This window comes from Callospermophilus lateralis, chromosome 8 (genome assembly GCF_048772815.1).
Source record: "Callospermophilus lateralis isolate mCalLat2 chromosome 8, mCalLat2.hap1, whole genome shotgun sequence".
Taxonomy (NCBI): domain Eukaryota; kingdom Metazoa; phylum Chordata; class Mammalia; order Rodentia; family Sciuridae; genus Callospermophilus; species Callospermophilus lateralis.
Window position 1 is genome coordinate 133,408,134 of NC_135312.1, and position 18,374 is coordinate 133,426,507.

Below are 18,374 nucleotides of genomic sequence, written 5' to 3' on the forward strand. Positions count from 1 at the left end.
TCATAAAACTAAATGGGTCTTTAAATTAGTCTTCTGCCATGATAATAAAAGTAATGATTCTGAACTGATATAAAATTATTACCAAACTGCAAGCTAGATTAATCTATAATACTGTGGCAATAGCTGGTACTATTATGCCACTTCTCAGTACACTCAGTACATTCTTGCTCTATGTGATCTTAATATTTTCATTTTCATTTTCTTCCCCGATTTTTCCTTCCCTATTTAATCTTAGATAGGTCAGCAGAATCTATAAATATTGCTTATTTCTGCCAATGGTAAGAAAAGCTAAAGAAAAGCAATAATAGCAAAACAAAATAATAATAGCTATCAAATACTGACTATCTTCTATATACCTGCAGCACTTTTATTTTAATTTTCATAATGACCCTGCAGGATCTTAAGTATTACCATCCTTACTTTAATCATGAGGAAACCATGGTCAATGAGCTTGGATTAACTTGAATGAAGTTGCATAGGCAAGTGTCAGGGCTTAGCCGACTTTGAAGCTTTGCTCTCCTATACCTTATTTTTTATTCTCCACTGCTGACTCTTGACTGGCAGTCTTTATATGGTGGGCAACTCCCTCCTACATCTCAAACATTCAAGCTGACCATTCCAAGACTTTTGTGATAAAGGCTATCTATAATAAAAAATACCTTTGGTTGATTGTTCTCCAGCTGTTAAGTACGGAGGCAGGGAAAAGGCATATTTTAGAACCCAGGCCACATGCTAGTTAAGTTCCTGTTATATTTTTAATTAATTAGGTAGCATGACCTAAATAAACCTCTTGTCTCCTAAACCAGGGATTAGGAAACAGGCCTATTGGGAGGGAGGGAATCCTGTGTGCGTTGCTCTCCCATTTCTCAGCAGGGTGGCTGGCTCATTAATAACTACCCTGTAAGGGCAGTTCTTAAACCACGTCCATGACCTGCCCATATGTGAGGTAGGACAGAATTCTTAAAGGAGATGGAAGCAGTTGTGAGTCTGCAGACTACCAAGCTGATTCTTTTTATGGAGCATCCCATGTATAGAGTGGTGATACCTTCACCTTCCAAGGAATAAAATCTTAAATAGTCATGATGAAAAAAGTATAGTGACTAAAAAAGGAAAATAATTTAAAACATATTTTAATCTAGAGGTGTTTGAATTGAAGAAAAGGCACAGAAGACAAATTATTCTTAAGAAAGAACTATTAATAAGATTGGGAGGTTAGAATCAACATTTTTGTGATGTATAAATTTTCTCTCAAAAATAAATCACAACCACCACTTTGGAAAGCAGTTTGGAGATTCCTCAAAAATCTAAGGATGAAATCTCCATATGACCCAGCTATCCTACTCCTTGGTATTTCCCCAAAAGATCTAAAAATCACTACAGTGATTTTTTTTTACAGCATCAATGTTTATAGCAGCACAATTCATGATAGCTAAATTATGGAATCAACCCAGATGCCATCAATAGATTAAGAAATTATGATACACACACACACACAATGGAGTTCTACTTAGCCACTAACAAGAATGAAATCATGGCATTTGCCAGTAGATGGATGGAAATAGAGAACATCATACTAAGTGAAACTAGCCAAAATCAGAAACTCAAAGGTTGAATGTTTTCTCTCATACACGAAGCTAGAGTAAAATAAAGAAAAGTGGGAGCGAAGGATAACATAAAGAACAAATACAAATTCACAGGATAACAAAAAGAACCAATCAAATACAAATTAACAGATGGGTGAAAGGAAGTCTAGCAGAGTAGAGGAAGGAGAACGGGAAAGGGGAGGAGGGAAAGGAAAAGGTAGGGTCATGAACTGAAATCCATTTACATGCACATGAGTTTGTTGGGATTAACCCAACTACTATGTATAACTACATAAAGCTCTAATCATAAAGAAATAATCCACAAAAAGCAAGTTTAGCTCTTGAAAGCCATAAACTTGTTCATATATTAACTGAAAGTTTAGAAATCACCAATTACCCAATAGGAAGACAAAGATTTGTATTAAAAAGTAGATAAATTCAGATTTGATCTTTGGAAAGGTCATTCCTGCACTAGAGAATAGATTGAGAAATTTACGGGGAGAGAGAGAGAGAGAGAGAGAGAGAGAGAATAGACTGGGGGAGGGGCCAGGGGCTGGGAGACTAATGCAGTGACTCCAGGGAGAGAAAAAGGGACCATAAACCAGGAAGCACCAATGGGCTGAATGGACCCAAGTACTACTGGATGCAGAATGGGCAGCATTTGTTTGCTGAATGGAACATCTGGTATAGATAGTATTTTTAATATATATTTTAATTTTATATCTTTGATGTCTTTTAAAATAGTAGAACCTATGATTTACATTACATATGAATTTGTTTAAGCTACTGAACTTGAAAGAAGAGTTTCTATTTACTAAAGATAATGTCAAAATAACACAAATATTTTTTAAAAACTATATGGAAGTAATAAAATTTCAGTAGTTCTTGTTAGATGAACACTAGGGTTTTATGAAGGTACTTTAGGGTTCCATAAAAAGTTTGTTTCAGATTTAATTGTTAAAAGGACATTTTCATAACTATTAAAAATAAACATTCAGGGGCTGGGGTTGTGGCTCAGTGGTAGAGCGCTCACCTAGCACACACGGGCACCGGGTTCAATCCTCAGCACCACGTAAAAATGAAATTAAGATATTGTATCCACCACCTACAACTAAAAAATAAATATTTCAAAAAAATCATTCATATGTGAAGGCCTTAAATACCCAATTTTAACACATTAGATTTCTAACGAATTATTTTATGAAGACAAATTACCCTGTTTTTGCCCTAACTTTCAGGGAAAAGCATTTCCTGGAAACTCCAAGATTTGAACTTGCTAACTTGTTAAAAATGTTTCCATGATTAAGAGGGTAGTAGCTATGCACTCGTGTGTGTGTGTGTGTGTGTGTGTGTGTGTGTGTGAATTCTATTTCTGAATGTCTAGATGCTTAAGCAAAAGTGTGCAATTGATCCCACACATGACATCATAATTATATACCAAGCAAGGCTCAGGCTGACCTGCCTGTCTGCCTATCACATAGTACCTGCCCTACAAGAAGTGAAAATGTAACATTTTATTTTGCAATTACTGACACAGTTTAAGCTGCTAAACATTCCCTCTTCACTCAGTCCTTTTAACTCAGAATTTCCTCCTCAAAATAAGTTCGGGGTTTTCTACATAGGATGTTACAGAGGTCCCAGGTCCCAGCCTCTGAGAGAACACGCAGGGTGGTGGTGTGTACTCTTGGGGGTAGAGGGGGCAGAAGCAGGAATGAGCAGAGGAGAAGCTGAAATGTGAAGCTTGGACGGACTCTCAGAGATGTCTTGAATTTGCACAAGGACCAAACCTCTGCACTCCCTTATCTGGCAGACTTAGAAGGGCCTATTCTCTAGGGTAGGAACTTGGCCCTGAGACACTAGCAGCCACCACTCCAAGGTGTTGGCGGTGAGTGCCCCGAGCTAAGAGATAACTTGGCATCCACCAGAATCTAAAATTAGTGAACTCAAAGGCCAAGATCAGTGGTGCATACTTGGATTTTCAGTGACTCTGGAGGCTGAGGCAGGAGGATCACAAGTTCAAGACCAGCCTCAGAAACTTAGGCCCTAAGCAACTGAGTGAGCTCAGTGGTTAAGTGCCCTGGGTCCAATAACCAGTACAAATCAAATACAATATGAATAAATAAATAAAACTCTAATTTAAAAATAATATTAGGCATACAAAAGTGAAGTTACCTGTGAAAGAGAGATGAAGGGGAATTTTTCTGTTTTGAAATATTTGTGTGTTTTCCCTCTTATATGAATATGTTCATTTTCCTAAGTGTAATGAAACATTATAGTGCTGGGATTTGAACCTGGGGCTTGTGCATATGAGGCAAGCACTCTACCAACTGAGCTAAATCTCCAGCCCGAAATTGTATTTAGTTATTGTAAAACTTTCTCAAAGACAGAAAGCATAAGATAAAAAATATATTAGAAGGAAGTTTCTTACTTCATTGTGTTATATATTTCCAATTCTTTTTCTGAAGGATCCTTTTTCAAATTTCCCAAATGAAATGGATTTGGAAGGGTAGACTTTTTTTTAGTGATCTGGAAAATATTTACGTAGATCAGTTTATATCTAAGAACAAAATCAAACAGCAGAAATGATTTAAAAATTAAAAATCCTTCTAAGAGAACTACTTTATATTTTGCAATGCTTCTTTTAAATATTTTTGATGCTAACTTCCACCTCTTGGCTTAGCCTTTGCAAAATAGGATCCAAGGGCTATGCCATAACTAGGCATGCTGGTGTCCCTTCACCAGAGCCATCACCAAGCTTATGTGCACGCATACCCATCTCCCTCCCTAGGCGCTGCACTTCTCAAAGTCAGGGCTGTGTCTTACTCATTTTTATATATCTTTTGTATAGCACAGCCCTTGGTACTTTGCAGGTATCAACATTTGTTGATGGCTGAATCTTAAAGTTAACTGAATTTCTCTAAAGTGCCATTTATGATCTTGTTATTTTAAAATCTATCCATATTCTCTTGGACTATATTTCCTATAAATTTCATCAACTGAGATAATGGACACAAAATCAGTACTTCCTAAATCATTCCACTAACTTCTCTGACAGTACCCTGTAGTTAGGAGTGAGAAGCCTGACTCTATGGTCTTCTACGCCAGGCCACTCAGAATCCCATATTCCACTGGCGCCAGTTCTCCATTTTCTTCATGCCTTGATTGGCATTACCTCCACCCACCCAGATGGCAAGTTCAAACACGTTTCAAAAGAAAACAGCATCACTAGCTAAATAGAGAGCTTTCCAGGATGAATGTTTTGATAATAATTTGGATATTTCATGGAAAAAAAATCCAGAAAAATAAACAATCTGAAAATTGAACATTCTCTTGGCTTTACAGTCACACTGTATATCTCTATGTATAGAGACCAGATCTTTATAAATACAGATAAAAAATACCTATCAATAAAAAACAGGCAAATATACACACACATTTGAATTCTCTTTTTATTTCTGCTGAATATTTTATGGCTATATTGTTAAATCAGCCCCTCAAATGCTCCATAGCCATGATGTGTTCTTTTATCATCACAAATAGAAAGAGATGAATATGGAAATCAAGATTCAAGAGCTCCTCTACCTGTAGGTACTGCACGTAGGGCAGCTCCTGTCATTACTTGATGTTCCTTCCTCTTTTTGCTTTTAAATCTTTGATTACCCAACAATGACTAAAATAATCACTATTTCAAATGAAGACTAATTACCATTAAAATTTTTTCTTGCAATTATAAAATTAGAACTAGAGAGACAGCTTAGTTCCCAGAATGTACACACTGGGATGAACACGCACCTTAAGCAAGGTTCCACTTTCTTCTGAACAATCAGAGCCCGGAAAGTCTCGCTGCTTTTGTAGTGCATCCGGTGTGGTGTGGGGGCTAAGGCCAGCACCTTCTCCACCTTCACAACCATTGTCAGATCCTCCACTGCTTCGGGAGGGACTGGGCTTACGTGTCTTTAAGGAATAGTCACCAAAAAGGGTTCTTCTGCATGTTGGAGAGGCTGCTGTCCTGGAAGGACCTTGCAGCCTGCTGAGAATAGGGGAAGCTGTCAAATTCTCAGTTTTCTCACGTGTTCCAGAAAGGAACCAGTCAGCACAAGACAAACAGGGGCCTGGAGAAGACGCTAGGTGTTCATCTATGTGGGAGTCTATTCCTTCCAGCTGGTGAAGAGTTGTTCTGACCTGGTCCACATATATACAGTCAGGCCCAGGATTCCCAATAGCTTTAGATGCACAGCCTCCAGCTTCTAATAGCACACATAACATATAATGTCTCTATAAAAGAAGATTATTGACATAGGTTTAGCCACCATGAGAACAGTTACATATAATATGTATACATTTATGAAAACTATAAAAGATGTTGGCATATGGCATGATTATTATGTGATGATTATTAAAGCAGAGAGATTATCAATGCTTCTTGACTACAGTTAAAAACTATCTCACATTGTCTTTTTTTTTTTTTTTTTTCTGAACCAGGCATTGAACCCAGAGGCACTTAACACTGAGCCACATCCTCAACTCTTTTATTGTTTGAGAAAGGTTCTTGCTAAGTTGCTTAGGTCCTCACTAATGGTGCAGCTGGATTTGAACATGCAATCCTCCTGCATTAGCCTCCCAAGCTGCTGGGATTACAGGCATGCACCACTGCACCTGGCTTCACATTATCATATTTTGATATACTATCAATCATTTCTCTTGGTACAAAGAATTCACTAGAGCAGCTTTGAAAGAGCCCCACTGATGAGAAATTCTCTCATTTACGATTATGTATTTATTCCATTTCTAATTCTACATTGTTTTTATGTCTTCTTTTATATTCCAAAACAGACCAAAGGATAAAACCCCCATAAGATAGGGAACAAAAGTATTCAGAACTGCTAAAATATTTTCCTGGATGTTATTAGTATTTCTTCATGAATATTAAAGGAATATAAACTAAAAGAAGTAAAGGTTATATAACAACTTTTTAAATTCTGTGTTTAATACATACATAGTTTTAAACGGGCATGTTTGTGTATTTATTTAGACATAAACAGATGGGGAAAACAATCTCAAGAAAGAAGTCCAGGTGAACTTACCAATCCAACAATTAGCAAAAAATATCTCCCTTCTGGTTCCTGAAAGGCTTCTGTGCTTGAGTCTGCAGAAAGCTGGAGGTGATGTTGAGGAAACACTTCTCTCCATACTATCAACTGACCAATCCTTTGTTTTGCTGCTAAAGACAGCAGGCCATAGTGGCGACAGTAGGTGGCAATCTCAACAAGATCATCCTTAGGCAAATGACTGCATATCAAATAACCCTTGAATTTAACCACAAAGAGCAAAAGTCAGCTAGTGATACCAAGCAATAATCCTATACTTCCTAGAGTTTTATAAAAGCTTCTTCAGATGACATGAAATATTTTATTATTCAAATAAAATAATATTTTATTATATTCAAACATAGTAAAGTAAGATATAGCATAAGTAAATGTTTTTCTCCCCTGAGGTCAAGCTAGATATTAAATAACAAGTACCCAAAAGTTAGACTTTTAGCATAAAGCAAAATCACCTCTGAGGTATTAGCCTGAGTGTCAAAATTAGAAAAGAACTGCATTCTGAAAATGGGAAATAGAGAAGCAGAGGTCAAGGTGGACAGAAACTTATTAAATTCATCTGATACTTAACGTGTTCTCCCTGGAAACCAAATACTTAATAAACATTATAGGATTTCCTTAAAAGATACATGGTTATTTCTGAAGTCAGAATAAAAAACACACTACTGCAAAAGGACATCAAGAAAGAATTAACCTTTTTTCCTACATAATTGGTTTGAGTATTGTTTCTCCTTTACACATTTTTAAATGCTACACTATGCAATGAAACTATAAGTATTTATTATATTTATAAATGTGTAGGTAACAATACTTGTTTTAAGATCTTAATCTTAAGGTACCTACATTCACAGAGAAAGAGATAGATTTAAGTTTTCATGTGTAAAAGTTTGAGAAAAATTCCTTTAGATTTGTGCATGCAGGCATTGGATATTATTAAAAATGCAAACTTCAACTTACCTTGTAAAATAGAGAAGAGCCCAAAATTGTATATAGCCGTCTCATGTCATAGTAATCCTCAGACTGAGGGGAGAAAAATCACAGTGGATTTATATTGTGGCGAGTGTGTGTGTGAGAGAGAGAGAGAGAGAGAAATAGTTCCTTAAGCAACATTAGTCAACACAGAAGTTACATTCTTTCCTACCTAAACTTTTCATAATATCCTCTTTAGAAATCAACATTTGAGAGTATTAGGGTAAAATACAAGTATATATTTATTTGAGAACAACCTTGGTTTTGGTTCTTATAAAATATTATTGAGCTGTGGCGCATCTGAAATCCCAGCAGCTTGGGAGGCTGAGGCAGGACGATCAAGAGTTCAAAACCAGCCTCAGCAAAAGTGAGGCACTAAGCAACTCAGTGAGACCCTGTCTCTAGATAAAATACAAAATAGGGCTGGGGATGTGGCTTAGTAGTTCAGTGCTCCTGAGTTCAACGGCCGGTACCAAATAAATAAATAAATACTGATTAGGACCAGCATATAAAATTTGTTTATCCCATTAGAGATTTCTTAAAACCAATCTGTTAGGACAAAAATCTTTTATTATACATCATCTAAAATATCCAGTATCACCATATACTATTTTTGGAAACACAAATTGGTACAACCAATTCGTGGGCAACTGAGTTGATATGTAAAATAAAATTTAAATACACATACTCTTTGAGTGATTCCATTTCTAGAAAGTACAGAAATATTTAAATAAGAGAATCAAGACTTTTACATAAAAGTTAATAACAGAATTATTTGGAAAACGGAAAAGTAAGAGATGATGTGGAATTCATTAATGGAGGAATGATTAGATTTTAAATTAGATATGTAAAGTCATAGACTATCATATAGATAGTTTTAAAATAAGGTTGATTTATATAAACAAGCACAAGAATTTTTAGAATATCTTCCTCAGCAAAGAATGCAGAATATAATATTCACTAGATCCAATTTTCATTAAATATAGCATCCCCTCTTCAACTATAAACATGTATATGTATGTGTGTGTGTGTGTATACACACACACACACACACACACACACACACGTTGGTTTATGCATGCAAATGTATATGTATAGAAAAAGGTCTTGTATCCCATTCCTTGGCATAAACCCAAAGGACTTAAAATCAGCATACTGTAGTGACGCAGCCACATCAATGTTTATAGCAGCTCAATTCATAATAGCTAAACTATGGAACCAACTTAGGTGCCCTTTGACAGGTGAATGGATAAAGAAACTGTGGTATTTGTACACAATGGAATATTCTCAGCCATAAAGAAGAATGAAATTCTGGCATTTGTTGGTAAATAGATGGAACTGGAGACTATCATGTTAAGTGAAAGAAGCCAATCCCAAAAAACTCAAGACTGAATATTCTAATATGTGAATACTAATTCACAATAGGTCAGCTGAGGTTGGGGTGGGGGAGTGGAGGTTTACCAGACTGGATGGGGGAAGTGGGGGGAAGGGGAATGGGTTGGGAATAGGAAAGACAGAAGAATGAATCAGACATAACTTTCTTACGTTCATATATGAATACATGACCAGTGTAATTCCACATCATATACAACCACAAAAATGGGAAGTTATACGCCATGTGTGAATGATATGTCAAAATACAATCTACTGTCATATAAAATTAAAAATAATTTTAAAAAAAGGTCTAGAAGAACACATTCTAAACTATCAGAGCAGTTATAGTTGGGAATGGAAATGGGGGAGAAGGATATGGGAAGATTTCTGCTTTTAATAACATCTTCACCCAATTTCTGTTTTTGACTTTTATAATTAATTAACGTAAAGAAAATGAAAAACTGGAAATAAATGAAATATGCTTCAACTGGGGAATTGTGATACATCCATACAATGGAATACTACTCAGCAATAAAAAAGACTAAATTTTCTCATACATACAACATAGATGAATCTCAAACTCCTTATGCTAAGAGAAAGAGGTTAGACAAAAATTACATACTACAGATTCAACTTATGTGACATTCTGAAAAAGTAAAATCATGGGAAGAGAAAACAGACCAGTGGTTGCAAGTGACAGAAGGTAGAAAGAGGATTTGACTATAAAGGGGAAGAAGAATTCACTAAATATAAACTGAACCTTAATAAAAAAATTTTTTTAAACTGAAGAACACAAATTAAAAAAATATGATACAATTTTAAACAACCTTCACAAAAAGTTTAGGATAGATTCCCCCTTTTCATTTTTTATATTAAGGTAAAATTCACTGTTAACCCTTGTGTGAGTTGTAACAAATGCATACAGTTGCTTAAATGCCACCACAATGAAGACAAGAAGAGTCCAACAATGCATCCCCCACCCCAGTGGTTTTTCTAAGTGGTATCCAATATAACACAACCTATCTGTCCATTCACCTGTAGATAGACATTCGGATTATTTCTAGTTTTTGGTTATCACAAACAAAGCTGCCATGAAGAGTTATGTGTAGGCTTCTGCAATACATATTGTGGACACTGGTGACTTGAACCATGGTCCCTGATTCCTTCATGGCTGATTTACACTGGGAGCTGCCTGTCCAAAAGTGCAGGTTCAGATGCCCCAGTTGTTATAGTAACAGTAGCCACAGCAGGCTAAGTGCAAAGGTGCAGCTCTAACAGTTGGAACCTTGGATTCGACACCAACTCCCAGGAAGATAGAGAATTCTAGACATAACAAGATGACCTCGATGTCTTATAAGTTTTGCTGTATCCTTCAGGCTGCCTGCTCTGCTAAAACTTCCTCACAAATAACATTCTGATGACAAACCTATATAATAAACGTTAGTCAAGCCTCACTAGGGCTTGGCTTTCCCACTGTGGCCCAGCTTTTTCTCTATATGTGAGTGTTTGGCTTTTCTTCATCCCCTCCTGGCCCCTCCAGTTTCTGAAATGATGTCATGCTGGTCCATAGCAACATATGCTTTTATTTATCTTGGGTAAACAGATGTGAATAGGATGGCTGAATCTTATGAGGTATATATTTGGATTAAAGAAAAACTTCCACACAGTTTTCCAAAGTAGTTGTACCATTTTACATTCTCATTTTGTTATTTTTTCTTTATTGATTGTGCTTTTTATCTTATACCCCAGGTATCCCAATAAATCTTTTTCTAACCATAGAAAATACTGTTAGTTCCACTCTCATTAAAATGATGTTCTACAGAGATAGATTCTAAATTAAACCTATTGATTGTAAGTTTTAAAAACTGATATTTTAACACTTTTGATCTAAACTGTTCCTAATAATTATTCTCCATCTAAACATTCTCCAACAGTGAAAAAAAATTACAACCTTGGTTGAATTTCCATTCTTAGAAACAAAACTCCCTTCTACTTGCTCAGGATCTTAATGAGGGATTCAGCCTCCTTTTCAAGCTAACATTCCTTCCCTACTCTCACTAGCAATCTTCTTGGGGATGATCCAACCCTAAGGCCTTCTATTTCCTCACTTTCTAGTTACTTTTTTTATTCCTTTGTGTGTGTGTGTGTGTGTGTGTGTGTGTGTGTGTGTGTGTGTGTGTTACAGTGCTGGGGACTGAACCCAGGGCCTTGCTCATGCTAGGCAAGTTCTATCATGAACTACACATTCTCTGCTCCCTGCATTTTTAAAATTTTGTTTTGAGACAGAGTCTCTCTAAATTACTAAGCCTTGATCCTCCTGCCTCAGCCTCCTAATAGGTGAAATTACAGGTGTGCACCATTGTACCTGGATCCTGTTCTTTTTAAAAGAATACTTATACTGAAATTTTAATGGTACAAAAAGAGAATGTTGTCCTGTCATCAACTCACTTTGACTATGACCAGTACCTAGCTCATCTTGTTTCATCTATGTCCCTCTCTTTTTCCTCCTTCTGTTAAATTATTTCTAAACCAATACCAGATATATCATTTCATCTGCAATACTCCGAATGTATCTCTAAAATAGAAGGAATTTAAAATATAAACATTATACCATTATCATATCTCAAGAATTATTCTCATCTAACATTCGTCATTAGATTTATGTTTTCTTGATTATCTTAAAAATGTTTTTAGTGGGCTGGGGATGTGGCTCAAGTGGTAGCGCACTCGCCTGGCATGCGTGGGGTACTGGGTTCGATCCTCAACACCACATAAAAATAAAGATGTTGTGTTTGCCTAAAACTAAAAAAATAAATAAATAAATATTTTTAAAAAATGTTTTTAAAAAGTTCACTTAAATCATGAACCAAGAAAGGCCATATGCTGTCCTGGTTGACATGTTTAAGTCTTTCATAACTGACACAGAGCTTTCTCTCTCAAGTTTTCCCCTCTCCCCTTGCTCACTCACACTTTTCTGGTTTATTTGTTGAAGACACAATCCTATGTTTCCAGGTCTGAATTTTGCTGACTGTAACCTCCCTTACCTCAATAGGGTCATTAACATGTTCCATTTTAATGACATTTCCTGTAATTGGTAGTTAGGTACTGAGGCCTCATGGGTGGTTTGTGTCCTTCCATCAAACACCAGGTACTCTCTGGTTGTCTTTCTTTCTGTGATATTAACAGCTACTGATGACCATTTCTAGATCATTAGATCACTGAGGGACTACACAATGACAATATTCCAATTCTGTCATTCTTTCTGAACATGTTGTTAGATGGACTCGTTCCACGAGAAACTCCCCTTCATCTTTATTTGGTACTTTGATATACATTCAGAGAGGAAAGGCAGAATAAATACTTGATTCTTCTTCATTTACTAGATTTCACAAAAACGAGTTCATTCCCTAGCATTTTCCAAAGTTAATCAATAAGTTTCTATTTTTCCTCTTGTATCATTATGAACTCTGGGATTTAAACAAATCAGATCTATTCTAATCGATTGCAGTTATTACCCTTCTGCAGGCTCAAGGGAGAGCCCGTCTGAGGAGGTTTCTGACAATTCCAGCCCTATCATATATATAACCCCAGTCATTTTTTAAAGCACTCTGGATTTTTTATGAGTTATGATATTCCCAGACTTATATATTTTCAGCCCCAAATCTGAAATGAGCCATTGTTCTGAGGAATCTGGTTCCTTTTGATGAGAAATATCATGTATACACCCTGGCCTGGGTAGTGATACTATTGCTAAAATGGTCACTGTTTCTTGTCCTTTCCATTGGACAGAGCAAGGAAATATATTTTTTCAAAGATTACAAACAACATTCTGACAATTCCAAGTTGAATTTAGAAATATAAGGCTCTCACTTAAATTGATCAATATTACATCTACATTTCCTTTCCTCAAGAAGACTTATTCTTTTTTTTCATTTTTTTATATTTATTTTAGTTGTCAATAGAATTTTATTTTTATTTATTTATATGTGGTGCTAAGAATTGAACCCAGTTCCTCACACATGCCTGGCAAGCATTCTACCACTGAGCCCCAACCCCAACCCCAACCCAAGAAGCCTCATTCTTAAGAACACCCATTGTTATTAGTCATTTTTAATGTCATATTACATACTATGTAACAAATATCTTCCACTGAGTAGAAAACCTTAAGGCAAACAAAACAGGTTTTGCCAGTGTTAAAAAAGGCATAATGTTGTGTTTTTCAAGATTATTACAAAACTCCACTTGGTATATACTTAGAATTCTGATTGATTTACATAATAAGAATTAATATTGACCCTTTCCCCTCCTCCTCTTACCAGTTCTGCAAAATCTGCGGCCTCCAGGTCACTTAATGCTGTGTCTAGTTCCATCTATATTTTAAAAAAAAAAAAGAGTAATAAACATTTGACTCCTATTAGTTACTTGTTTCCTTTGCTGTGGTGGACACATAAAAAGTGCTTAATTATTACTTGAAGATTTGAATAAGGCTCTGTATGCTTTGTTTACTTAAGAAATGTCTCAAAATGGAACATCTTATTAAATTTTCCAACTACAATGACATTAATTTATTTAACGTATGAGCCTTTTTCAAGTAAATCTTTTTTTAAAATATTATTTTTAGTTGTCAATGGACCTTTATTTATTTATTTATTTATTTATTTATTTAATTTACACGCAGTGCTGAGAATAGAACCCAGCCTCCCACATGTTAGGCAAGCACTCTGCCACTGAGCCACAACCCTAGCCCCTCAAGTAAATTGTAATTATTAAGATGTAATAATATAAAACAATTTATGAGGTAAAAAAATCTTTCCAGTTTTAACTCAGAAACAGTTTAATCCATTAAATTTCTTGAAGAAAAATGAGAATGATAATGAATATTAATGCAGCCAACCTATTTTTGTTTTTCCATTTCCTGTATATTTCTCAACAGTGGTATTCTTGGAAAATGCCAACATTTTCCCCTGACTCTTTCTGGTATACAATGTTTTAATAAAAGGATTGTCAATCTTTATTCATAGATTAAAACATGAAGGCAAGAGTACCCCTGGAATCTGGCACAGTACTGAATACCCTACTGAGTTATTAGAAATAAATCTTGCATAGATTTGGCTTTTGTTTCTACAGAAATTAACTGAACTTTGCCCTAAAGCATTCAAAGTTTAAAAACAGAGCACGTTGGACGTGTAGTTCAGTCTGTAATATATATGTATGTGTATATGTACAAACTGAAAGTTTGCACTATACAAACTGTACGTGAATAAGAATATTTACTTTCTTTCTTTTCTTTTCCTTTTTTTTTTTTTTTTTAAGGCTGAGACATTCTCTGCAGGACCGTTTCACACACTATGTCCTACTGAGATGACAAAAGCCTCTGAAACACTGGTCACAGCTTTCAATGCATTTCACACAGTAATGACCTATTACTCATTTGTGACCTACATTTTCTGCATCTAGCAAATGCTTTTTTGGGGGGGGGGAGCTATAGTCTATTTTGTGGAAAAAACTATAGGACAAAGAAATTACAGATTTGTAATTTTTGACCTGAGCAACTGTTTAATGAGTTACCATTAAATGACAAATTAACAATATCCAAGTTACCATTCCTGCTGCTGAACTCTGCAGGCTAATACACAGGATTATCATAACTGCTTCTTCATTATCATGAGAACAAGTAAAACACCTATTCTTTTAGCTATTCCAGTGTGTTCTAGGAAAGCATATTTAAAAAGAGAGTATCTAACAAATGAGTATATTCTCAAATGTTTGAAAAATAAAACTAAATGAGACTTCATCATATACTAAACTCAAAACAAATAAGTTATATCCAAGTAAAAAAAACTATTCACACTGAAATCTGGTGGGCACAAGTTACCTCATACACGTTTTTAACCAGAGTACTTCAAGACATTAAATTCCGTAGTATTTTCCTTTAGAAGATACATAGTCAATACAATACTATTCAAGACAGGAAAAAAAAAAATCTCAAAGAGAAAAAGTATATAAGTTCTTTCCGTTTTGTGGTAAAAAAAAAAAAAAAATCCTTGTGGACTTTTGGTTTCTGATTACATACCTAAAGAGCCTGAAGCTACCACTCTGTCATGACAAGTAATTTTTGACGGGAGAAACTGTTTAATGAGTTGCCTTTTCTGCTGCTGAACTCTGTAGGCTAATACACAGGATTAAAGCAGAACAAGGTCAATAACTTGTCTCTGTGAGAGAAGGAAGAACACAGAGAATGCCTCCCCAGGGCTGGGGAGATGGGAATTCAGCGGCTCATCACTTTCCAGAACAGACTCATAAGCAGGAAGTGCTAAAAGGCCCAGTACCAGGACAGGAAAACCTGGACCATGGCAAACGGCTGGAGGCTCCAGGTGGGCAAGTCCGAGACTCAGAAACTCCAGCAGGACTCAGTCTTCAGGGACCTGCAGGCTTGTGAGTTTTTCATCAGGAGTAAATATTGGGGGAAAAAAGTCCTCTCAAGCTTCTAGCAGGAGGAGGAGGAAAGAAACACTCCAGAATACTCCGGAACACTCTACTCTTCTTAACAAAGCCTGTCCTCCAGAGAAGATAGTTAATACACCTTAACCTTCTGGGATGTCATCAGACCTTCAGGAAAGTTAACTGACCTTCAGGAAAAGATATCCAACTGCAGGCAGCAATAGCCTTCCACATTGGAGAAGAAAAACCGTGTAACCTTATACATGGGAAAAGAGAAATACCCAATTCAAGCTCATTCTTGCTGTCCTGTCCTATCTAATTGGGAGAAAAAAGAAACATTTGTGAAGCTCACAATCCAAAGGCTGTTGGCACAAAAGCCTACCAAAAAACAGAATACAAAATGAGAACAAAAAAACAGGGCAGTAAATAGAAAGTAGTAACAAATATGGTGCTCATTAATCCACTAGACTGATAATCACACAAGGTTCAAAGAGAAATTCTCAAGAGAAGCTTACAAAAATCATTTTTTCCAGAGCTCCACACATACTTTGCAAGCACTCTACCATTGAGTTATATCTCCAGCTCCCAGGAGCTTGAACTAAATGATAATGGTATCATAATTTATCAAAATTTGTGTGATGTAGCAAAAACAGTGCTCAGGAAAAATTTTTTATATCAACAATCTAAAGTAAGAGACTAGAAAAAAGAAGAGCAAATTAAATACACATACAAAAAGCAGAAGTAATAAAAAGTTAGAGCAGAAAGCAATGACACTGAAAACAGGAAAGCAGGAGAGAAAAATCAATGGAAACCAAAGCTGGCTCTTTGAAAAGATCAATGACATCATTAAGTGTCTAGTCAGGCTAGCAAAGGGGAGGAAATGACAAATTAACAATATCCAAACTCAAGAAGAGGATATCACTACTAATCCCAGGGACATTAGGAGATAAGAAAAGATACTATGAACAACTGTATGCTCACAAATTTGATAACCTAAATGAAATGGACCAACTCCTAGAAAGACACAATCTGCCAAAACTCACACAAGAAGACACTCTAAATAGGTCTATATATTAAAGAAACTGAATCAATAATTAATCAATTTGCAAAGCCAGAATGTTCCAGGCCCAGAAAGTACCAGGCATAGATGGGTTTGCTGGTGAATTATACCAAACATTGAAGGAAGAAATTATACCAATTCTCTATAGACCCTTTAAGAAGATAGAAGCAGGAAGACAGAAGAAGAAATATTTTCTAATTCTTTCTATGAGGTCAGCATTACCCTAAATACCAAAAGCATATGAAGGTATATAGAAAAGTATAGACTATCCCTAATTAATATAGATGAAAACCCCTCTACAAAATTTAGTAAGTATAATCCAAGAACATATAATAAGAATTATACCACACAACTAAGTGGGATTTATCCCAGGGACGCAAGGCTAGTTCAACCTAAGAATACAATGAATGCAATTTATCACATCAATAGGCTGAAAAAAAAATCACACGATTATATCAACATATACAGTAAAAAAAAAAAAAAAAAGAAAAGAAAGAAAAAGAAAAAAAATCTGACAAATTCTAACTTCCATTCATGGTAATAATTTTAAAAATCCTCTCAGAAAATTAGGAAAAGGGGGTTTCTTTAACTATCAAAACCCTACAGCTAACATCATGCTAAAGGGTGAGAAGTAAGACATTTCCTCATTCAGATCAGGAACAAGGCGAAGATGCTCCCCATCAGCACTCCTGTTCAACATCACATCACAAGCTCAAAAACAAAAGGCATACAGATTGGGAAGGAAGGAGTAAAATGAACTTTCTTCACAGATAACATAATCTTCCTGTGTAGAAAACCTGAAAGAAATGACCAAGCCTGGGGAAAAAACAAATCCTGGAGCCCATGAGTGATCACAGAAAGGTTACGGGATCAAAGGTCGATATACCACAATCAACCGCCTTCCTGTAGAATTTGTAATTAAAGATATACTACTCTTTCATTAGCACCCTCCCAAAATGAATTACTTAGAAATCTGATAAAATATGTACAAGATCTATATGAGGAAAATTATAATCTTGATGAACCAAATCAAAAAAGAACAAAATAAATTGAGAGAGAGTCCATAGACAGGAAGGCTCAATACTGTTGAGTATCATTTCTTTCCTACTTGATCTACAGATTCTATTCTGTCTCAACAAAAATACCAGCAAGTTATTTTGTGGAAACTGACGAAATGATTCTAAAGTTTTTATGGAGAAGCAAAAGACCCAGAATAGCTAACACAACAGTGAAGGAGAACGAAGTCAGAGGGACTGGCACTCCTTCCTTCAAGACTTGCCACAAAGCTATGGTCATCAAGACCATTTGCCAATAGAAAAATAGATCAATGGAACAGAACAAAGATCCCACAACAGATCCACATGAATATAATCAACTAATCTTTATCAAAGGAGCAAAGACAAGACAATGGAGCAAAGACAGTTGACAGTCTTCAACAAATGTTGCTCAAACAATCAGACATGCACATGACTTAATCTGGAGACCCTTCACCAAAGTTAACTCCTAAGTGGATCACAATATAATATGTAAAGCAATAAAATTCCTAAAAGATAAAATGGGAGGAAAATTTACCTTGGGTATAGCAATGATTTCTTTGGATACAACAACAAAGGTATTATTGACTAACAAATAATTGACAAGCCACACTTCATTAAAATTAAGAATTCTTACTCTGTTAAATATATCGCCAAGAGAATCACAAGATGAGACATAGACCTAGAGAAAATATTTGCAAAAGATGCATTTAATAAAGGACTGTTACCCAAAGTATAACGTAGAACTCTGCAAACTCCATAAAAACACACACAAACCACCAAAAAATGGGCCAAAGACCTCAACAAATAC

The 18,374-nt window shown here is 35.7% G+C and overlaps 1 protein-coding gene across 2 annotated transcripts in view; it reads right to left on the bottom strand.

Annotated features, from left to right (window-relative positions):
• The window catches only part of Intu (inturned planar cell polarity protein), a 92,243-nt gene that overhangs the window by 11,410 nt on the left and 62,459 nt on the right, over positions 1–18,374 (bottom strand). For both annotated transcript variants that reach the window (XM_076864308.2, XM_076864309.2), the window contains 5 exons: positions 13,345–13,398; positions 7,643–7,705; positions 6,668–6,889; positions 5,376–5,858; positions 4,012–4,109 (listed from right to left, as the gene is read on the bottom strand). In XM_076864308.2, the coding sequence (XP_076720423.2) occupies positions 4,012–4,109; positions 5,376–5,858; positions 6,668–6,889; positions 7,643–7,705; positions 13,345–13,398 (920 nt within the window). The remainder of the gene's footprint in view (positions 1–4,011; positions 4,110–5,375; positions 5,859–6,667; positions 6,890–7,642; positions 7,706–13,344; positions 13,399–18,374) is intronic.